The sequence below is a fragment of the Leguminivora glycinivorella genome, chromosome 27 (assembly GCF_023078275.1).
Source record: "Leguminivora glycinivorella isolate SPB_JAAS2020 chromosome 27, LegGlyc_1.1, whole genome shotgun sequence".
Lineage (NCBI taxonomy): Eukaryota > Metazoa > Arthropoda > Insecta > Lepidoptera > Tortricidae > Leguminivora > Leguminivora glycinivorella.
The window spans coordinates 3294978-3319358 of record NC_062997.1 but is presented as its reverse complement, the minus strand read 5'-3'; the positions used below and the strand labels follow the sequence as shown (position 1 = coordinate 3319358).

The 24381-nt window shown below is 37.8% G+C and overlaps 1 protein-coding gene across 6 annotated transcripts in view; it reads left to right on the top strand.

Moving 5' to 3' along the window:
• Positions 1 to 24381, top strand: part of LOC125240309 (P protein-like) — an 83396-nt gene that overhangs the window by 40094 nt on the left and 18921 nt on the right. For 3 of the 6 annotated variants that reach the window (XM_048148186.1, XM_048148183.1, XM_048148185.1), the window contains one exon: positions 9870 to 10204. In XM_048148186.1, the coding sequence (XP_048004143.1) occupies positions 10015 to 10204 (190 nt within the window). In that variant the 5' untranslated portion in view covers positions 9870 to 10014. The remainder of the gene's footprint in view (positions 1 to 9869; positions 10205 to 24381) is intronic. The other 3 variants (XM_048148189.1, XM_048148188.1, XM_048148187.1) reach the window with 2 other exon arrangements.

The window sequence follows — 24381 nt, the reverse complement described above, 5'->3', positions numbered from 1 at the left end:
CGTTTCCGAAATATACGCGAAATCTAAGTACGAAATTTAATGTACGTTGCCATTACATTTCGTCAGGCGCTCATGACCTGTTTGTATGGAAATGTCGAAATCCGACTCGCACTTGACCAATTTTCATAGAAAGTTGTGTTTTATTATAGTTTTGAAGGAAGTTTCTTGTTTTTAACCACCAACGCAAAAACGACGGAGTGTTTTATAATAATTTAAGGTTTGACGCTTGACATGTCTGTCTGTGGCATCATAGCTCCCGAACGAATCAATCGATTTTGACTTAGTTTTTAATGTTTAAGGTGAATTCGACGACAGTTTTTTTGTACCACGTAGGTGGGAAACAGGCATACGGTCTGCCTGATGGAAAGCGGTCACTGTAACCTATGGACGCCTGCCACTCAAGGAGTGGCACATGTGCGTTGCCGACTCATTAGAAACTTGTACAAACCTGTAGGTACTTAGAAGGGGCCTGGGTGCCGACGACTCAAAGGACAATCTATTCTCCTAATTAGTTCCGTAGGTCCTCCTTCGTTGAGCTCTGGCTGCCTTACTCACCGGCAGGAACAATGAGTTTACGCTCTGTCTTGCGTGAGCGACGGGCGACACGACGCGATGCGACGGCGATGGCTCAAGGTCATCGCGTATCCATCGCGCGAAACTTCGGCACTAGCATTTGGTGATTAGAATCAGAAGATTCGCCGTCTTTCACAATGTGCAAATGGTCTAGCGGGTTTGACTTCTAGGTGGAATCGTTTGCGCCATGAGTGTCGTGAGTTCGAATCTCGGCTCACGCAATCTTTTTGCATTTTTATTTACTTTTTTTCTTTTATGTTCTACTAGCTTTTGCCCGCGGCTTCTCTTGAAAGACGGACAAACAAACAGACACACACACACTTTCCAGTTTAATCAGTATGGATTATTTGATTTTATTTACCTGCTTATTTCTTTCTCTAAGATTCTACTTTCTTATTTTTTTTAAGAACTCCGGGTTTTATACTAACAAGGAAAGTTTTAAGTAGCACACAATAATACTGCATTTTGTTTTTATTAACTTAATGTTTATTTTAATCCATACTAATATTATAAACGGGAAAGTGTGTGTGTGTCTATTTATTTGTCCGTCCTTCACGGCAAAACTGAGCGACGAATTAACGTATACTATTTACTTATAACGAATGCTATTTACTTAATGATGAAATGAAAAAATGTCATACAGTGTAACCCAGTGTTTTTTAATGCTGCCATCTAGTGTCGACTGGCATTACCACTACACTAAGAGCCCTTATTCCTTAGAGCGTTCATCAATTTCGTGAAATAGATGGCGTTGGCGCTCGGTACGCGAGCCACCGGTAACGCAACACACAGGCAAGAATGATCTTGATAGTTTTGAATTTAATTGCTAGTAACAATTCTTTTGGTTTCATGTGTTAACTTTTTTGTAAAGTTTACAAGAGATAAGAATATATTATTATTATATGGTACCTACTAATTGTAAGTAACTTAAAATAAACAGTTTCAAAGAGCTGAGCTGTGTGCAAAAAATTACATGTGTTATTGGCCCGGCTAATGAGATCAAACATGGTCGAGTTACGATAAGTAGAATAGCAGTTCTGTTATTCATTTCCTGACTCGATCATGTGACCTTGGACATCATCGAGATCGACGCTGCTCATCAGCCCAAATGTAATAAGCCCAAACATAGTGGAGTTATAATGAGTAAAATAGCAGTTTTGTTGACCATATCCTGACTCCACCATGAAAACCAGAACCTCATCCTGGGGGCCGGTTTTTGAATCTCACATATGGGATTTGTCACTAAAATACCGGTTGAAAACAGTGAATTGCTTAGTATTTTCAGTGACAATTTTCTGAATTCGAACGCGTGAGACTCAAAAATCGGTCCCCTGGTCCCGAAATATAATAATAATTCAAACTCTCATCAGATTTCAAGTAAAATTTCTTGGATAAAATTGCATGTGTAAAAATCAGGCGGACCGTATGCCTGTTTGCCACCAACAGGATCAAAATTGTTTAGTCGCAGTACCTATACAGCACTTCTCAGAACTATCTAGCTGCTTACGCTTACGAGAGCACGGTGCGCCGGACTATCGAACGTAGGTCCACTGTCTATGAGCGCTGGGCGCAGACTGAACTGAGCAGTGAGCGGGCCCGTGTCAGCAGTGTATTTTATTCGAATTTTATGTGCTTTAAAATAATAGTACATTACGATACAAGTACGTAAAAAGGAAGTTCGAAACGAGTGGCGATAAATTAAAACACGACCGAAGGGAGTGTTTTAAATCGACACGAGTTACGAATTTCCTTTTCGCACGTGTATCGTACGACGTTTTTCAGTACAGATGAGCCTCCGAAGTTTCGACCTGGCATATAATGAACCACTTCTCGCACTAGTGCGTAAAAAAAACACCATCTGTACTGAAAAATATCTATCGACACAAAGGTATGTCTTATGTGTATGTTTTTTTTATATGGCAACAAGAAGTTCTGGTTTAGGATAATATTATTATTTAAGAGTTACAATAAATGCAGGAATCGCAGGAATTACAATGAACGCCCCTTAAAGAGTAGTCTAATTATATTTTTTTTGTATGGGTACCTTTCCTTGTTAGTATATAACCTAACCACAAAATTAAAATTTTGAAAAAACCCCCGACCGCGACATAGTAGACCGATTTTCATGAAACATGGCTAAGAACACTCCCGACTAACTCAGCTTTCAGACAAAAAAACTAAATCAAAATCGGTTCATCCGTTCGGGAGCTACGATGCCACAGACAGACACACACACAGACAGACAAACAGACAGACAGACAGACGGACAGACAGACAGACAGACAGACAGACAGACAGACAGACAGACAGACAGACGGACAGACAGACAGACACGTCAAACTTATAACACCCCTTCGTTTTTGCGTCGGGGGTTAAAAAAAGTAAACAATCAAAAAAAAAGTAAACAATCAAATAATAGAAAATAAAAGAAACAAAAATAAAACTGCAAAAGCACGCCTCAGCCGAGGTTCGAACTCACACCGCTGGCGCGGCGTCCAGACGTCGAAACCGCTAGGCTACGAGCCCGTTGTAATAACTAGTTAATTTTGTGATCCTATTCACCAAAGTCAAGTGCTAGTAGGTACATATATCGTAAGGTCATCGCACTAGTGTTTCATATTTTTAGTTCACACTTAAATTTTAATATTTTACGCAGACAATCTCGTATCACCGTGCACATAATCAAAGGCTGTCAATACAAGTTACAAAAGTTGTAATTTCCTTACTTTTTAGGCACATTACTTAGATTATTTTGACCATTAAAAGTTTGTACGGAACCCTCGGTGGGCGAGTCCGACTCGCACTTGGCCGGTTTTTTTATTTTTGCACTTTGTTGGCATGATTGACATACATATTGGTACCAAATTTTAGCTTTCTAGTGCTTACGGTTACTGAGATTATCCGCGGACGGACGGACGGACGGACGGACGGACGGACGGACGGACGGACGGACGGACAGACAGACATGGCGAAATTATAAGGGTTCCTAGTTGACTACGGAACCCTAAAAACGATCTTAGTAAACCCTTATTCATTTTAAATACCTATCCAACAATATATCACACGTTGGGGTTGGAATAAAAAAAAAATCAGCCCCCACTTTACATGTGGGGGGGGGTACCCCAATAAAACATTTTTTTCCATTTTTTATTTTTGCACTTTGTTGGCGTGATTGATATACATATTGGTACCAAATTTCAGCTGTCTAGTGCTAACGGTTACTGAGATTATCCGCGGACGGACGGACGGACGGACGGACGGACGGACGGACGGACGGACGGACGGACGGACGGACGGACGGACAGACGGACGGACGGACAGACAGACAGACATGGCGAAACTATAAGGGTTCCTAGTTGACTACGGAACCCTAAAAATGGCATTTAAGTCTTTTTGTCACAGAGAAAAAGTGTCTGCACATGCCAAGACGAAATTGCACCATCATATATTTACATACATATGTTTATATTTCTAATATATCTTGACCTCTTATTCCGTAAGAGTTGTATGTAGTGATAGTTCAAGTTTATACTAGCCAACAAGACAAAAATAACTCTGCGCATTCGGTTTTAGAGTGAACGACCTTCTTAAAGAATCCGGAATATTGTTACATCACGATGTTTGTAAACAAATTATTTATGAGGGTATTCTACAGAAAGTTCTATTGAGTGACGAATTAGCAAAAAATTTTTTTCTTGATTTTTTTTTTCAAAGCCTCGGCTGGCTCGGCCACCTGGAAAGGATGGGAGAGGATCGTGGTGTGAGAAGAGCATATGTGGGCCACCCGGGTGGAAAACGTCCGCGTGGGCGTCCCAGATATCGCTGGTGCGAGGAAGCCCTGAAAGACCTGTCCGCACTCGGTGTACCCAACTGGCGTGAAGTGGCGCAGGATACGGCAGAGTGGCGATCTCTCGTGTCGGAGGCCAAGATCCTTTTTAGGTCGCTGAGCCAGTGAAGTAGTAGTAATAGTTCTTGATATTTTTAAGTAATTCGTACTTCAATTCTCAATCTAGCAATTTACTTCGGCCTGAACTGAGTGTCTAAAATGCCAATCATTTGCCAATATGTCTGGTTTTAAATGGTTTGATACGTTTGTAATCGTTTTGGTAAATAGCGCATAGTCTCATGCTTTTCATATTATTTCATATTGCACCGGTAGTCTCTCACGAGCAGTCTACACAAGGTCGTGAGATAAGATCATAACAGTGTCATTTTATTTAATCAACATCGGCATCCAGTAAAGCTGAGCCTCGGTATATGCATTTTCCCTAACATTAAAAGAACGAGATAAACGGCTGTCTGTCATTTGTCTCATATCCGATCTGATAATCCAACAGTTAGTCACACCTCGAACACTGGCGATCAAATATATGAAAGAGGACCGTTCCTAGCACACAGTCTAAGCTCGTGTAGGTGAACGCGTACTATGCTTGTATGAGTGACATATGACAGGTCGACTGTTCGCGTTTTTGACAGGCGGTAACTGTGAGGTAACCGAGAGGGGGTTCCAATTCCTTCTGCTTGTAATATAAGTGTTAAACTGTTCTAATATTAAATTTTTGGCAGACGAGACACTGTCGACACCTAGTATCGAGTAATGGTACTGATAATTCACGCTATTTGACGCGTGATTGATGCTGATTGATGCGTGATTATGCCTATACAAATAACTCGCATTTACTGATGTATGGAGTTACAACCCAGTTACAACTCTATCCTTACTTATTCCTCTATGGTCATAATTAACAACTTTTATTATGGTAGCAATGCTGAAATCGAGAAAAACAATTGGTTTTATTGATTCACATTAATTATCTTCATAAAGAAACCACAGGCTAATTATTTAATAAGGAAAACGTTTAGAATCTGCAAATGTACCAAATATTTTAATGTAAAATGGGTGAAGACATAGAACTGGACAGCATTGGCACCGTCGCTAGCATATCGTCGTACGTATTATTTTAGAATAGGGTAGATAAGAGATAATCTCTGTCAAACAAGTCTGTCAGTAAATAAGAACAAAGAAAACTATAGGTATCCTTTTCTCTAGCACCCTAAAGAAAAGGATGCATATAGTTTTTAGGGTTCCGTAGTGTTCACACAACACAACATATATGCGTTTACCCAAGTACTCGTACAAAGACCGGTTGACGACACATGACGTCACACACATACGTCACGGCTCCCCGCGCCGCGTACCTACATTAGACTGCACCTTACAGCCGAAGCGGCTACACATATATCTCTATAGATTCATTAAAATACCTAAACTACTTGTACCTAGTTATTAAGTTAATTAAAAGAAAAATAGTACTATCCTGGAGTTCTTCATTCTTCATAAGAAGACCTTATATTGAGGAGTACATCGAACACGTAGTCAACTAGGAACCCTTATAGTTTCGCCATGTCTGTCTGTCCGTCCGTCCGTCCGTCCGTCCGTCCGTCCGCGGATAATCTCAGTAACCGTTAGCACTAGAAAGCTGAAATTTGGTACCAATATGTAAATCAATCACGCCAACAAAGTGCAAAAATAAAAAATTGAAAAAAATGTTTTATTAGGGTACCTCCCCTACATGTAAAGTGGGGGCTGATATTTTTTTTTCATTCCAACCCCAACGTGTGATATATTGTTGGATAGGTATTTAAAAATGAATAAGGGTTTACTAAGATCGTTTTTTGATAATATTAATATTTTTGGAAATAATCGCTCCTAAAGGAAAAAAAAGTGCGTCCCCCCCCCTCTAACTTTTGAACCATATGTTTAAAAAATATGAAAAAAATCACAAAAGTAGAACTTTATAAGGACTTTCTAGGAAAATTGTTTTGAACTTGATAGGTTCAGTAGTTTTTGAGAAAAATACGAAAAACTACGGAACCCTACACTGAGCGTGACCCGACACGCTCTTGGCCGGTTTTCTTGTTCTTATTTACTGACAGACTTGTTTGACAGAGTATAAATAATAAATTAATAATAGTTTCGAAAAGAAAGAAATATTTATATAAACACTATTCAATCAATCTAATGTCGGTGTCTCATCATTAAATGTTACAGTAACATAAAATTTAATTGGAACGATATACATTTAATTTAAGTCACAGAAGAGCTGGTGTCATTCTCGGACAACGTATCGGCAGTATCGGCATTGCGAGCGACGAAATACCGCCAATCAATAAATATAAATAAATAAATATTATAGGACATTCTTACACAGATTGACTGAGGCCTACGGTAAGTTCAAGAAGGCTTGTGTTGTGGGTACTCAGGCAACGATATATATAATATATAAATACTTATATACATAGAAAACATCCATGACTCAGGAACAAATATCAGTGCTCATCACACAAATAAATGCCCTTACCGGGATTCGAACCCGGGACCGCGGCGAAGCAGGCAGGGTCACTACCGACTGCGCCAGACCGGTCGTCAAAATCAATGAAGCTGGACTTCGAAGTTTTCTTCGACAAAACTCCTGTATATCAATGAGGAGGCACACTCAATGATGGCGCCACCCTATTAGTCCACTGCACTTGCATTGCACTGATATAGAATTTCATACGTGAGAGCGAGAAGATGATATGTTTTTTCTCTCTCTCACATATGAATGATAGATACTTGCACAGGCGCCGCCTGGCGGGATAAAATGTCAGTGTGCCTCCTCATTCTCTTTGATGTTACTAAGGAGGATAGAATATGAATGTCTGTGATTACGTTGTAAAAATAAGTGGACTAGTCCAAAAAGATTATGATATATTTCCATAGATTCAACTTTGACATTTTTATGACTTTTACTGTCATATTTGTGTCAAAACATGTTAAATTTATACATTGGTTTCTTTTGATAAGATTTTAATTTAAATTTGATATGATATTATATTTTAGAATAATTATATAATTATACAATTACCAGTATAACTCGTAGATATGCATCAGTGATATGATAACATATATAGAAAAGCTACGAATAAATTCAAATACGAAGTAACAAGATAACACCATATATTTTTTTACTGTTTAATAAAATAATACTAAATTCTAGTACAAGAAAGACATATTATAAGCTACCTACTGGAATTCTAAAATATCAATCCGTGACCACCAAAAATACAATGCAAGTACGGAAAAGCTTCGACAAACATGAACAGTTCCGAATCCCGATACATAGTGTTTTGCTGTCTGAAAATAATGAAAGTTAAGCATTAGAAAATAAGTGCTACGAGTGAAGTTGAGCAGTTACATGTGCTCTGCCTACCCCTTTCGGTATTACTGGCGTCAACGACTAAATGTACAGAATGCCAGTGCTATGTCGTTCGTAATGATAGTAGAAGAATCGGGTTCCGTTGACCTAGAACTAGAACCCAAACCGGGGAGCAGCCAGTAGGTACTCGCTTTACTCTTTAGTTTTATTACTTACTAGCTTTTTCCCGCGGCTTCGCTCGCGTTAGAAAGATACAAAACCGGCCAAGAGCGTGTCGGGCCACGCTCAGTGTAGGGTTCCGTAGTTTTCCGTATTTTTCTCAAAAACTACTGAACCTATCAAGTTCAAAACAATTTTCCTAGAAAGTATTCATAAAGTTCTACTTTTGTGATTTTTTTCATATTTTTTAAACATATGGTTCAAAAGTTAGAGGGGGGGGGGGACGCACTTTTTTTTCCTTTAGGAGCGATTATTTCCGAAACTATTAATATTATCAAAAAACGATATTAGTAAACCCTTATTCATTTTTAGGGTTCCGTACCTCAAAAGGAAAAAACGGAACCCTTATAGGATCACTTTGTTGTCCGTCTGTCCGTCCGTCCGTCTGTCAAGACCCTTTTTCTCAGGAACGCGTGGAGGTATGAAGCTGAAATTTATATCAATTACTCAGGTCTACTGTCCCTTGAAGCTGTGAAAAAATCAAACTTCTAAGCCAACGCAATCAAAAGATACAGCCGTTTATGCCGCAAATTTTCGACACTTGCAAGGGAATCAAAACCTACAGGGTGCTTCCCGTGAACTCAGAATCTTGAAATTTGGTACGAAGCAACGTCTTATAGCATAGATAAAGGAAAAATTACGAAAACCATAAATTTTTAGTTACATCACATAATATATTTTTTTTTAATAATTTTAACCTTACTACCCATTTCCTCATAAACGCGTAGAGGTATTAAATTGAAATTCATACCAAATACTCAGGTCTATAATACCTTTAAGCTGTAACAAAATCAAACTTCTATGTCAACGCAATCAAAAGAAACAGCAATTTAAGCTGCATATTTTGAAACTCGCAAGTACTCGCAAGGGAATCAAAACCTAAAGGGTACTTCCAGTCGACCTAGAATCTTGAAATTTGGCATGAAGCAACGTTTTATAGCACACATAAAGGAAAAATTCCGAAAACCTTAGGTTTGTACGGAACCCTCGGTGCGCGAGTCCGACTCGCACTTGGCCGGTTTTTTAATACCTATCCAACGATATATCACATGTTGGGGTTGGAATGAAAAAAAATATCAGCCCCCACTTTACATGTAGGGGGGGTGCCCTAACGAAACATTTTTTTCCACTTTTTATTTTTGCACTTTGTTGGCGTGATTGATATACATATTGGTACCAAATTTCAGCTTTCTAGTGCTAACGGTTACTGAGATTATCCGCGGACGGACGGACGGACGGACGGACGGACGGACGGACGGACGGACGGACGGACAGACAGACATGGCGAAACTATAAGGGTTCCTAGTTGACTACGGAACCCTAAAAAGTAGCCTATGTCACTCTCCATCCCTTCAACTATCTCCACTTAAAAAATCACGTCAATTCGCCGCTCCGTTTTGCCGTGAAAAATTGACATACAAACAGACACACACACTTTCCCATTTATAAGATTAAGTATGGATAGTATAATTCTAATTTTACATTTTAAATGATATATGTTCCCTATGGCATCGTTTGGTCCAATAGTGTTTCACCGGTGTATAAGTACATACAGCTATGCTTTAATTTAGACGAAAGAGTAGAACCCAGCTATATTTTTTAAGCAAATTTTCTTTTCTCTCTAGTTATTAATATTATTGAAAATGTTTTGATATGTATATAAAATAAAAGGAAATTTCAAGAAAGTATAATGAGCTACCAGTTTTTAAAATAATCAAAAATAAATATGTTCCATAATTTCAATATCAAGGACTAGAGACTGCGTTAGTAGGAGAATCAATCATCTCCTGTTTCTTAAGAGTTGTACTTACCTACCTAATTATTCCTAGGTAGCATTGATTATCTAGCAAACCGTAGACATTCAGTCATTAATTTTAGGATTTTTATAATAAATACTTGGACATAATGATTTAGTTACTAGTGTTACAATGTAAAACCGAAATAAAAATGTCTTAAATTCTAGTGCCAAAAACACTTCAAAAGTGAACGTTCCCGACAATAATATAAAATATTATGTGCAACAATGTCGTTCATGAAGCGAGTAAAAGTATGGGGTTCCAGAGATCGTGAGCCGGAGTTGACGCGAAGCCAGTATTCCCTGGTGTCTCAAGACTTGACTGCGGGAGCGCTGCAGCTGTGGCTTGGACTACCTGAAGAAGTCAAATACGACCCTGCACTTGCGGCCTTTAGGCAGTTCTATGAGAAGGAAGCTGGTGAGTTACAAACAGACGGACAGACAGACAGATGAGGAGCCAGTATTCCCTGGTGTCTCAAGACTTGACGGCGGGAGCGCTGCAGCTGTGGCTAGGACTACCTGAAGAAGTCAAATACGACCCTGCACTTGCGGCCTTCAGGCAGTTCTATGAGAAGGAGGCTGGTGAGTTACAAACAGACGGACAGACAGACAGATGAGTAGCCAGTATTCCCAGGTGTCTCAAGACTAAAGGACGGGTGCGCTGCAAATGCGCTGGAACCAATGCTGAAATCGCAAGAAATAAATGTGCCAATAATTAAAATTTTGAAAAAACCCCCAACCGCGACATAGTAGACCGATATTCATGAAACATGGCTAAAAACACTCCCCACTAACTCACCTTTCAAACAAAAACAACTAAATCAAAATCGGTTCATCCGTTCGGGAGCTACGATGCCACAGACAGACACACACACAGACAGACAGACACACACACACGTCAAACTTATAACACACCGTCGTTATTGCGTCGGGGGCTAAAAATCAGCCTGTATATTATTTTGCATCCCAGAATTGAACGAGACTGTCTAGAAACTCGAAAGCAATAACCTCTTTATAACTCTCAGCTTTTAAAAGGTAATAAATCCGGCCGGTTTGAAGCTTTACCACAGACTATATACACCAAGCAGATATGCCATCATATATACCTAAAGAACCTCCTAGAACGAACGTTAATGAATTTACAAAGTAACCTAACCACAACAGCCTGCCCACTGACACCAGACAGGAAGCCAACAAAGTTAAATTTGGTAAAAAGCTGCGTAGTTACCTCATAAAATTGTGTATAGAAATAGTTTATAATAAGTATTTAATGATATAGATTATTTTATAATTAACCGACTTCAAAAAAGGAGGATATCTCCGAGAATTGTAGACCGATTTTCAAAATTTTTTTTTGATCGAACGGGTATGACCCCGAGATGGTCCCATTGGCACCAAGTCGGGGTCTGATGATGGGATCCTGGAGAAATCGAGGGAACTCTTCAAATGTTATAGGCACATGTAATGTTTTTAGTGTATTTTTCAAAGGTACACCAGTATTTACGCCTGATGGTAATAATGTTATGTGGCTGACCTGATGATGGAAGGTCAACTCCTCAATGGTTAGGAGTTAAAGGATAATTCTTTAACTAGTGTACATATATTCGCACTGATACATATAATATCAATAGGAACCACTAATAAATAAACTTTTTAACAAAAAATAAAACCGCCTTCAAAAATAAGCGCGTTACAAAACACGGAGAAACTAAAAAGCCAAAAATAATAAACCTTTCAATTCAGATTTCTTATCGTATTGCAATAAGCTAAACATCCAAATTATAAACAAATCAATTATTTTTATAGTCGGTACCAGACCTATTCGTCGCCTTGCTATTGCCTGTTTGCCCCACCCAACCATACACAGGCTGGTACCGACTCCAAAAATAATTGATTTGTTTATAATTTGGATGTTTAGATTATTGCAATACGATAAGAAATCTGAATTGAAAAGTTTATTATTTTTGGCTTTTTAGTTTCTCCGTGTTTTGTAACGTGCTTATTTTTGAAGGCGGTTTTATTTTTTGTTAAAAAGTTTATTTATTTGTTGATTTTTAGTGGTTCCTAGTGATATTATATGTATCAGTCCGAATACATGTACAGTAGTGAAAGAATTATCCTTTAACTCCTAACCATTGAGGAGTTGACCTTCCATCATCAGCTCAGCCACATAAAATTATTACCATCAGACGTAAATACTGGTGTACCTTTGAAAAATAGACTAAAAACATTACATGTGCCTATAACATTTGAAGAGTTCCCTCGATTTCTCCAGGATCCCATCATCAGACCCTGACTTGGTGCCAATGGGACCATCTCGGGGTTATACCGGTTCGATCAAAAAAAAATTTTGAAAATCGGTCCACGATTCTCGGAGATATCGAGTAACATACATACAAAAAAAAAATAAAAAAAAATAAAAAAAAAAAACATTCAGTCGAATTGAGAACCTCCTCCTTTTTTGAAGTCGGTTAAAAATCGACAAATAAATAAACTTTTAACAAAAAATAAAACCGCCTTCAAAAATAAGCGCGTTACAAAACCCGGAGAAACTAAAAAGCAAAAAATAATAAACCTTTGAATTCAGATTTCTTATCGTATTGCAATAATCTAAACATCCAAATTATAAACAAATCAATTATTTTTGGAGTCGGTGCCAGCCTGCGTATGGTTGGGTGGGGCAAACAGGCAATAGCAAGGCGACGAACAGGTCTGTACCGACTACAAAAATAATTGATTTGTTTATAATTTGGATGTTTAGATTATTGCAATACGATAAGAAATCTGAATTCAAAGGTTTATTATTTTTTGCTTTTTAGTTTCTCCGTGTTTTGTAACGCGCTTATTTTTGAAGGCGGTTTTATTTTTTGTTATATAAGAGAGTAGAGACTGCACGATCCCACAGTCAAACCGTGGAAACTGTTTTGTGGGACACTGTACTTGTATAAGCTGTATACACAAGTATGTTAATAAATTAAAAAAAAAATTAAATACTGGAAAACCCCCCGACATAGTGGACCGATTTTCATGAAACATGGCTAAGAACACTCCCGACGAATTCAACTTTCAAGCAAAAAAAACTAAATCTAAATCGGTTCATCCCTTCGGGAGCTACGATGCCACAGACAGACACACACATAGACAGACAGACAGACAGACAGACACGTCAAACTTATAACACCCCGTCGTTTTTGCTTTGGGGGTTAAAAACTTTATTCTACAACCCGACCATCGGAGAGAGTACGCAATTCAAGCCGATCGACGCTTAGGGACAGTGATGTATCTGCTTATTTAGTATCTAGCCCTGTCTGTATGTATGTATGTTTGTACATATCTCGAACCAGATTTAACCGGTTTAAAATAGCTCGCCCGCAGACTTGGCGCAATGACAAAAAGAATGCGTCTTTATATTGCGATTAATTATATATTTGAGATGATGAAATGCACTGTTAAGGTTTTTTACGGGTTCTATGTATTAACAAAGACATATATAACTCGGTATATACAGATTTTTGCAAAAATTTCATTTTTGGCACCAGCTTTTTTTACCGACTGTACCTTTCTTTCAACTGTCATCTACTGCTCTCCGAGACGTTTCTAAAAACCCCTTACTCGATGGGGTACGACGTTTCATGACAGAGTTCCTATGACCATCTTTCTGCTCCATCATCAGATCAGCTCCATGATACCATAATATCGCATTGTCACGTGATTTACTTATGTGTGCAAAATTTCAGCTCAATCGGAAACCGGGAAGTGGGTCAAATTTAGCTTCTACGTTTTGACGCACACTAACATACTAACAAGGCAAGTTGAATATTATAAAAGCTTGTAAAAAATGTACCTCGAAGCGATCAAGATAAATGTATGGTCATCTAGATTGCAGTACTTACAGTGCCTTTGGTTGATTCTTGGTTATATGGCGCTAATATAAATATTACACAATTTTAACTCAAGACACACCTCGGACACTGGCGATCAAATATATGAAAGAGGCGCGTTCCTAGCACACATTCTAAGCTCGTGTAGGTGAACGCGTACCATGCTTGTATGAGTGAGATATGACAAGTCGACTGTTCGCGTTTTTGACAGGCGGTAACTGTGAGGTAACCGAGAGCGGGTGGGCGGCACTTTCAGCGTCGAGTGAGTGTGGCCATACTGTACGATAGTACTCTTTATTATACTTTGCTTAAGTTATGAATGAATATGGGCAAATTATTATTGTCAAACCAGATTCAAAAGTTTTAATCCTGTGTCGAGAGATGGCAGTATAGGTAGGTATGCACTGTGGCTACACATTTTACTTTGACAGTAACTCTCTATATACTCGATTCCCTTTACCTATACTGATTCACCATTAGAAAATAGTTGCCACTACCTACTGGAACTATTTTGTAGCGGTCAAACAGTGTATTAAATATTTACCTTATATTGTTCTAAGTAATAGTCACCAAGCTAACCACAATTATGTCATGCTAATGTCATCATACTCAGTAACAATTGCTTAAATAAACAGACCTTGAAAAGCCCACGAACTCTCTTTGTTTATGATGTATAAGTACACATCTAATCGCTACTTTCGGCCCTATTTGAACTTTAAGATACGTCAAATATTAGCTCTAGATAGTAGGTACAATCGCGTTCAGTTCCATCTACGACTACGTGCAGAAAATCATGTTCATATTACTTGGATCTGATATGACAGGGTCATTAACAAAAAATAAAACCGCCTTCAAAAATAAGCGCGTTACAAAACACGGAGAAACTAAAAAGCCAAAAATAATAAACCTTTCAATTCAGATTTCTTATCCTATTGCAATAAGCTAAACATCCAAATTATAAACAAATCAATAATTTTTTCTACTCCAGCACTAAAATCTGTCAATTAGATTATTGTTAGCGGTATCCAAATTAAGTTCATTTGAGTAACGATGAGAAAGTCTATTTGTCTATAGGTTCATAGGATTACTGCTAGCAGTAATCATATGAATATAGGAGTTCTGTTAATTCTTTTTTAAAAGCACAACTTCCATTTATCAGGTATGTTTTCATTTACAGTAATAAGTAACTTTTAATCAATAATATAATATTTAGGTTCATAATTTAAATCAAGATGAAAAAATAAACTTAAATGCGTTTTACATATTAGATATTGCAAAACAAAGGTAAAAATCATAAGTTTATCCAATAATTTTACATTCGACATTTAAATATTCTTGAACGCAACCACATTTTTCGTAATTGAAAACCGGCTTATTTTCTATTTCTCTTGTCTATGGTATGTTTGACATTTGTAAACTTATCACGAAACTATTTGAACTATTTCGGTGGTGTGTAGTTTGTTTTAATTCGACGTTATTGTGCAAAAACATAAGTAATTATGAGTGATTCTGGTGAAAAATGCACTTCCGAAGAAATCAAGGCTATGGGCGCTCAAAGTGACTGACAATTTGTTACATGAAAAGTCAGATAAAGCGTACCAAAAATGTTATGATTGTTTTGACATGGAAATTGCAAAAAAATGTTTCAACTTTCTCTGAAACGGCGTTGTTGGCATATTTTGAAGAATTGTGCAACAAGTTCTCGCCATCAACATTGTGGACAGAATACTCAATGCTACGACGATCCACACAAATATTCCCATTCATTACATGAAGTAAGTAACTAACCCATTTTATTATTCTCGAATAGGTATGTATGTGGCTGTCGTAGAAAAAGTATAGTATACAATCGTAACATTATGAAGGCTATAAAAGTCTCGTACCTTACTTAGGCCACTCGGCAAGCCTTCGTGGCCTAACCGCGGTACTTAACTTTTATAGCCTTCATAACGTTACCGTTATATAATATACTATTGTAGTCGGTACCAGACCTGTTCGTCGCCTTGCTATTGCCTGTTTGCCCCACCAAACCATACACAGGCTGGTACCGACTCCAAAAATAATTGATTTGTTTATAATTTGGATGTTTAGCTTATTGCAATAGGATAAGAAATCTGAATTGAAAGGTTTATTATTTTTGGCTTTTTAGTTTCTCCGTGTTTTGTAACGCGCTTATTTTTGAAGGCGGTTTTATTTTTTGTTAAAAAGTTTATTTATTTGTTGATTTTTAGTGGTTCCTAGTGATATTATATGTATCAGTCCGAATACATGTACAGTAGTGAAAGAATTATCCTTTAACTCCTAACCATTGAGGAGTTGACCTTCCATCATCAGCTCAGTTGATTTTTAGTGGTTCCTAGTGATATTATATGTATCAGTCCGAATACATGTACAGTAGTGAAAGAATTATCCTTAAACTCCTAACCATTGAGGAGTTGACCTTCCATCATCAGCTCAGCCACATAAAATTATTACCATCAGACGTAAATACTGGTGTACCTTTGAAAAATAGACTAAAAACATTACATGTGCCTATAACATTTGAAGAGTTCCCTCGATTTCTCCAGGATCCCATCATCAGACCCTGACTTGGTGCCAATGGGACCATCTCGGGGTTATACCGGTTCGATCAAAAAAAAATTTTGAAAATCGGTCCACGATTCTCGGAGATATCGAGTAACATACATACAAAAAATAAATAAAAAACATTCAGTCGAATTGAGAACCTCCTCCTTTTTTGAAGTCGGTTAAAAAAAAAAACATTCAGCCATTTGAAAAATTTCAAAATTTTGAAGAAACCCTCGACATAGTGGACCGTTTTAGGGTTTTTAATGAAACATGGCTCATACTCCCGATTAAAACAGTTTTCAAACAATAAAACTAAATCAAAATCGGTTCATCCATTCGGGAGCTACGATGCCACAGACAGACACACACAGACAGACAGACACGTCAAACTTATAACACCCCGTCGTTTTTGCGTCGGGGGTTAAAAATAAAGGTTACATGCTCGTAGTTAAGTTGTTAACTAATACTATGTAAACTTTAATGAAAGGAAAAACAACTAGGTACCTATGGTCAGTTATGGTTGTAGTATGTTGTGTTGTATATTATGTTGCTGAGTAGGTGGAAATATAATGAGCATAGCAAATAGGTCACTTTTATGGTTATGGAAAAATAGGGTTCAAGGAATTAGTACTAGGGATGTCACGAATGTCGCATGTGTCACATTCGCGAACGCGAATGCGAATGCGAATATTCAGAATGCGAATGTGCGAATGCGAATGCGAATGCGAATATCGCTGAATTTCATAAAAAACCAAAATAAAAACTAAGCAATCACCAACAACCCGCTAGGTAAAAAAATTAAAATGCTTACTATTGGTCAAAATGCCGAGTACGAACTTCACGCCGTACGAATTTGACCTATCGGCACATGCGCGAGTCGACAGTCGACAAGTAGCAATTGGAGCGGCCGGCGCGGGCGAGGAACAAGCTGCGACTTGCACACATTCGCATTCGCAAAACATTCGCATCGTTTGAAGCGAATGCGAATGTCAATGCAAATGTTTAAAAGAATGCGAATCATTCGCATATGCGAATGCGAATGCAAATATTCGTAACATCCCTAATTAGTACATTGTGCAACAAGGGGGGGAAGTTGAATATTACTAACGAGAGTAAGTTAAATCGCGACGGCTTGCCGGAGCGATTTAATTTTAAAGACTCGAGTTAGTAATATTCATACTCCCCGAGTTACACACAATGTTTTTCATCACACTCGCAATGTAAAAAATATGTAAATAGATGTAAAAAAAGTTAAGTACGGTACAAGAAATTTCATTATTCCCTTGGGAGAACGATTTTTCTATAACTCACGCTCCGCCTGCGTGCAATAGCATATTTAAAGTGCGGGTGTCATGAAAATCAATTCTACTAGACATCTTAAGATTACGAGTCAAAAAGATGAAGTTACTTTACACATGTGGATAAAATGCCACTTTTTCATCAGTGTGCGTAGCCGAATGCACAAACGCTCACGATTATATCTCTTTCGTAGCTATCTATCTCTATCGCTCTTGCGTGTTGGCGCGACAGAGCCGGAATACATTTCTGCGGCGTTTCGGTGGCATTTAGCGTCGCAGAAATGGCATTCGGCTACGGGGCCTGGATTTGAAGTATAGGAGGCCTTTACGATTCGGGAAGGTGAAAAACGAATCACAGTGCACCTCTGGTGGAAACGTAACCTATATGAACCCGTAATAATTTGTGTTCTATATTATCCTCGTCCTGCCCACTATATAAAGTTTGAGCCACTGAAATTTAAACCAAATTTTTGAAAAAAATAGGGTAAATTTTCCTTTGTATCACGACTTAGATAAAACATAAAAAATTAAGGTATTTTTTGCCCATCCAACCTTTTAATTGATAATTTCTAAAAATTGGAATATGTCCTTTATAAATCATATAATTACAGTCAACAACACAGCTGTGAATACAAGTGCCAAAAATATGTAACTATACAGAACTTTATTGCCTATAAGGTGTGTATACATATTTTAGGCACTTTGAATTCACAGCTGTGTTGTTGACTGTACATTTTCCTGGTATACATTTCCGTCTTGTATAAAAACAGTAAAACTTAAAAATTGACAAAAAATATTGTATTACGTTGATGACTCTAGTTACTTACTAAACACCTAACGATTTATATACTTATATAAATCGTCAGAAATACTACGTGTGAAGTCAAGTCAGGAAAACAAAGTTTTCGGTGTCCTCATGTTACACTATGTATGAGTACGAAGGTTACGGATAACTAAGACGGACGGGTACGAAGGTAACTAAGACGGTTTCTCTAATTGTCATGCCCTTTTATGCTTGCTGGTTAGTTTGCTTATTTGATTCTCGTGCCGTTCACAAAAAAAATCGACAAAAAATGATCTATTGAGATGTTTTTAAGCTTAACGTAAGTTTTTGTGATAGATAAAAACAATAAACTACTAAGACTTAAGTATATAGACCGGGATAAAGACCGTGATTTTCTCCTTGATTTTTGTCGAGCTCCCGATATTCAGAATCTGCCATCATCAGTTCAGTTACCTACATGTGATCAGGATGTAGGTAGTAGGTACATACATAGGTGTTTAAATATCTCGAACTTGACAAAAATCTAATCAGCGTCTATATGCCGATCAACATAATAAATAAATTAGCAATTACGAACGAGAGTTTATTTACAAGCTTGACAACTCCAATTTGTAGTCATAATTGTTTTCACCACACAGGCGAAGTAAAAACTATATAAAAAAAAAAACCGGCCAAGAGCGTGTCGGGCCACGCTCAGTGTAGGGTTCCGTAGTTTTCCGTATTTTTCTCAAAAACTACTGAACCTATCAAGTTCAAAACAATTTTCCTAGAAAGTCTTTATAAAGTTCTACTTTTGTGATTTTTTTCATATTTTTAGGGTTCCGTAGTCAACTAGGAACCCTTATAGTTTCGCCATGTCTGTCTGTCCGTCCGTCCGTCCGTCCGTCCGTCCGTCCGTCCGTCCGTCCGTCCGTCCGTCCGCGGATAATCTCAGTAACCGTAAGCACTAGAAAGCTGAAATTTGGTACCAATATGTATATCAATCACGCCAACAAAGTGCAAAAATAAAAAATGGGAAAAAATGTTTTATTAGGGTACCCCCCCTACATGCAAAGTGGGGGCTGATATTTTTTTCATTCCAACCCCAACGTGTGATATATTGTTGGATAGGTATTTAAAAACGAATAAGGGTTTACTAAAATAATTTTTTGATAATATTAATAGTTTCGGAAATAATCGCTCTTAAAGGAAAAAAAGTGCGTCCCCCCCCCTCTAACTTTTGAACCATATGTTTAAAAAATATGAAAAAAATCACCAAAGTAGAACTTTGTAAAGACTTTCTAGGAAAATTGTTTTGAACTTGATAGGTTCAGTAGTTTTTGAGAAAAATACGAAAAACTACGGAACCCTACACTGAGCGTGGCCCGACACGCTCTTGGCCGGTTTTTAGGGTTCCGTAGCCAAAATGGCAAAAACGGAACCCTTATAGTTTCGTCATGTCCGTCTGTCCGTCTGTCCGTCTGTCCGTCTGTCACAGCCGATTTACTCGGAAACTATAAGTACTACAGTGATGAAATTTGATGGGAATATGTGTTGTATGAACCGCTACAAAATTATGACACTAAATAGTAAAAAAAAGAATTGGGGGTGGGGCCCCCATACATGTAACTGAGGGATGAAAATTTTTTTTTCGATGTACATACCCGTGTGGGGTATCAATGGAAAGGTCTTTTAAAATGATATAAAGTTTTCTAAAAAACATTTTTCTTAAAGTGAACGGTTTTTGAGATATCAGCTCTCAAAGTCGTAAAAAGTATGTCCCCCCCCCTCTATTTTTATAACTACGGGGTATAAAATTCTAAAAAAAATAGAGGTGATGCATGCTAATTAACTCTTTCAACGATTTTTGGTTTGATCAAAGTATCTCTTATAGTTTTTGAGATAGGTTGATTTAACTGTAATTTTGGCAGGTGTATAAATTGACATAATAAGTTTATTAAATTTGCTGCTACGGAACCCTTTGTGCGCGAGCCCGACTCGCACTTGGCCGGTTTTTTAAACTTATGGTTCAAAAGTTAGAGGAGGGGGGGACGCAGTTTTTTTTCCTTTAGGAGCGATTATTTCCGAAAATATTAATATTATCAAAAAACGATTTTAGTAAACCCTAATTCATTTTTAAATTCCTATCCAACAATATATCACACGTTGGGGTTGGAATGAAAAAAAAATATCAGCCCCCACTTTACATGTAGGGGGGGTACCCTAATAAAACATTTTTTTCCATTTTTTATTTCTGCACTTTGTTGGCGTGATTGATATACATATTGGTACCAAATTTCAGCTTTCTAGTGCTAACGGTTACTGAGATTATCCGCGGACGGACGGACGGACGGACAGACAGACATGGCGAAACTATAAGGGTTCCTAGTTGACTACGGAACCCTAAAAAAACGAAATATTTATATCTAGTTCACTAAATAAATAGTTTCTATTTACATAGGTACCTAAAAGTCAGTGTACATGCTGATTCTATAAGGGCCTCTTGCACCAAGGAAAATGGAGGGTTAACCCGAGGGTTAACCCTCCATTTTGTATGTAATTTGACAGATGACAGCCTACTAACCCTGAGTTAAGTGGTTGGTGCAAGTGGGCCTAAGACAGTTTTATAACCCTCCTGCATAGACCTTCTAAACTTTAAATTTTCCGAGTCAGCTCTTGGCCTATATGACCTTGAGCGTGACACTGAGATATGTGTTAGCTCTGTCGTAAAAGGAAAAGTGTTAAACCCATAATAAACAGTCATAAAATATAGTATTTTATGCAACTGGTGGTTAAAAGAGGTCAAAAACCGGCCAAGAGCGTGTCGGGCCACGCTCAGTGTAGGGTTCCGTACTTTTCCGTATTTTTCTAAAAAACTACTGAACCTATCAAGTTCAAAACAATTTTCCTAGAAAGTCTTTATAAAGTTCTACTTTTGTGATTTTTTTCACATTTTTTGAACATATGGTTCAAAAGTTAGAGGGGGGGGGGACGCACTTTTTTTTCCTTTAGGAGCGATTATTTCCGAAAATATTAATATTATCAAAAAACGATTTTAGTAAACCCTTATTCATTTTTAAATACCTATCCAACAATATATCACACGTTGGGGTTGGAATGAAAAAAAATATCAGCCCCCACTTTACATGTAGGGGGGGTACCCTAATAAAACATTTTTTTCCATTTTTTATTTTTGCACTTTGTTGGCGTGATTGATATACATATTGTTACCAAATTTCAGCTTTCTAGTGCTTACGGTTACTGAGATTATCCGCGGACGGACGGACGGACGGACAGACAGACATGGCGAAACTATAAGGGTTCCTAGTTGACTACAGAACCCTAAAAAGGTGAGTGGCGTGGGTAACAATTTGAGGCGAAGCCGAAAATTGTTAATAAAGACGCCACGAGCATTTTTTGACTCAGTTAAACACCGTTGCATACAATACTTTTTCTACGACCAAGCACTTATTTTGAAAGAAAATTATAAATCAACAAATACCTACTTTCAGTCATCTTAGTTATCTAGTGGACCGCCTACCATTTTGAATATGCAGTTTGAGTGCAAACATGAAAATAAAACTGTCTATGGTATGGTTCTTTGAAGCCTGGCCACTAAGACGAATCGAGCCGAGTTGAATCGAGTTCTCATACATTTGAATGCGATTCGACGCGTCGCCAATGAACGCAGCAGAAAACGAAGGAGTCTCGACTCTGCGAATTGGTTTGTTAAGTTGGTAACAATGTATTTACTGAACTGTAACAGCTATATCGTGCTACTTGTACTAAATGTTTTCAGGGTATAGACTATATAGACTTGTCCTGACATCTTTTATGTAGGGTTTTTAAGTTCTATGCACGACCTTGTAACTCACGAATAACAGTACGGGAGTAGAAAAAATAATTTAAAACAAAGCTCCAAGCGGTCAAGGTTTTGCCAAGGACCTTGAAAAAAAAAGATTTGATACAACCACATAACGTGTTACTGGCAAAGACTATAGATTTTGCAAAAACATAATAAAGTTGCGCTGAAGCCATTCAGCGAATATTATTGTGTTAGCGGGTTGACAGGTGATTTTGGATTGAATTAATTTTTTGACACTTTTAGGCTTTTGGGCTAGTACGGTAAAAAGTACACGAAAACAATATTTGTTTGCTTTGATATCTTCGCAGTTCGCACTGCTAAATCTCCTACTTTAAGAACCACTCGCTACACTCATGGTTCAATTTTTAACCCCCGACGCAAAAACGACGGGGTGTTATAAGTTTGACGTGTCTGTCTGTCTGTCTGTCTGTCTGTCTGTCTGTCTGTTTGTATCTGTCTGTAGCATCGTAACTCCCGAACGGATGAACCGATTTAGATTTAGTTTTTTTTTGTCTGAAATCTGAGTTAGTCGGGAGTGTTCTTAGCCATGTTTCATGAAAATCGGTCTACTATGTCGCGGTCGGGGGTTTTTTCAAAAATTTTACTTTGCGGTTATTAAAAAGTCTAAACAAAGTTAAAGGCTTTTCAGGACCAATTTTTAAACCAATAAATTGCTTTATTTGTATGTACACAGTGTATAATTGCATAGTAACATCTTATTCAATCCAGTGTAATCCAGATCTGTTACATTCCTAAGGATTCTAAGACAGCCCTCAGCCAAGTATAATGCCTATAATAGCTATTATTATAGAAACGCTAGTGTTACCACACAGCCTAGACATAGATGTGTAATAGTTATGCCACTTATAGGTTATTGCACCTTGTGCAGTCGCCATCTAATAAATCTATACACACAATGTGCTCACATATATCGGAACAGACTTTAAGAGTGGTTTTAACCCCCGACACAAAAATTAAAATTTTGAAAACCCCGACCGCGACATAGTGGACCGATTTTCATGAAACATGGCTAAGAACACTCCCGACTAACTCAGCTTTCAGAATAAAAAACTAAATCTAAATCGGTTTATCCGTTCGGGAGCTACGATGCCACAGACGGACAGACAGACAAACAGATAACGTTTTTGCGTCGGGGGTTAAAATCGACGGGTATTATAAGTATTACGTGTCTGTGCGTGTCTGTCTATGGCATCGTAGTTTCTGAACGGTTTAACCGATTTAGATTTAGTTTTTTTTTTTATTTGAAAGCTGAATTACTCGGTTTAAAAGTTTAGTGTCCAGTTTTTAACAAAAACCTTCCGTACTTTGTTTTAGCAATCATTATTATCATTTTACATCTCGTCGCTCTGACATTGATCCTAACGACATTGTAATTGCCATAATATTGACATTCGGTGTCGTTTACGAAATGATTATGATGATTATCCCAATTTTATGTGTATTTTTGGAATATTGTAAAAAATATACGACGTAGGTTTTTTTCACATTTTGATACCACTATGTATGTATGTATGTACTTTCTACTAGAAGGCATGCTTTTGTAACTTAGTGGAGTATTAAATTTTTCTAAGATAGCAAGCACGGTAGAAAACGTAGGGCAAAAATGTGCTTATTAGGAAAATAATAGAAATTTTCAACAATTTCCATCGAATTTCATTTAAAACTGGCGAAACAAATATGCACCCATTTAATACAAATAATCCATACTAATATTATAAATGGAAAAGTGTCTGTGTCTGTTTGTTTGTCCGTCTTTCACGGCAATACGGAGCGACGAATTGACGTGATTTTTTAAGTGAAGATAGTTGAAGGGATGGAGAGTGTCATAGGCTACTTTTTGTCTTTGTATAACCCCCCACTTCTCTAAAATGGGGGAAAGGGGGGGGTTGTATGGAGCATTTCGCAATTTTCGAACTTAACGCAAGCGAAGCCGCTTGCGAAAGCTAGTAGTTTATATTCACGTAAGAAACATTGCAGCGATACTTTTGACAGGCGTTAATTAACCCCCGACGCAAAAACGAAGGGGTGTTATAAGTTTGACGTGTCTGTCTGTCTGTCTGTCCGTCTGTCTGTCTGTCTGTCTGTCTGTCTGTCTGTCTGTCTGTCTGTCTGTCTGTCTGTCTGTCTGTCTGTCTGTCTGTCTGTCTGTTTGTCTGTCTGTGTGTGTGTCTGTCTGTGGCATCGTAGCTCCCGAACGGA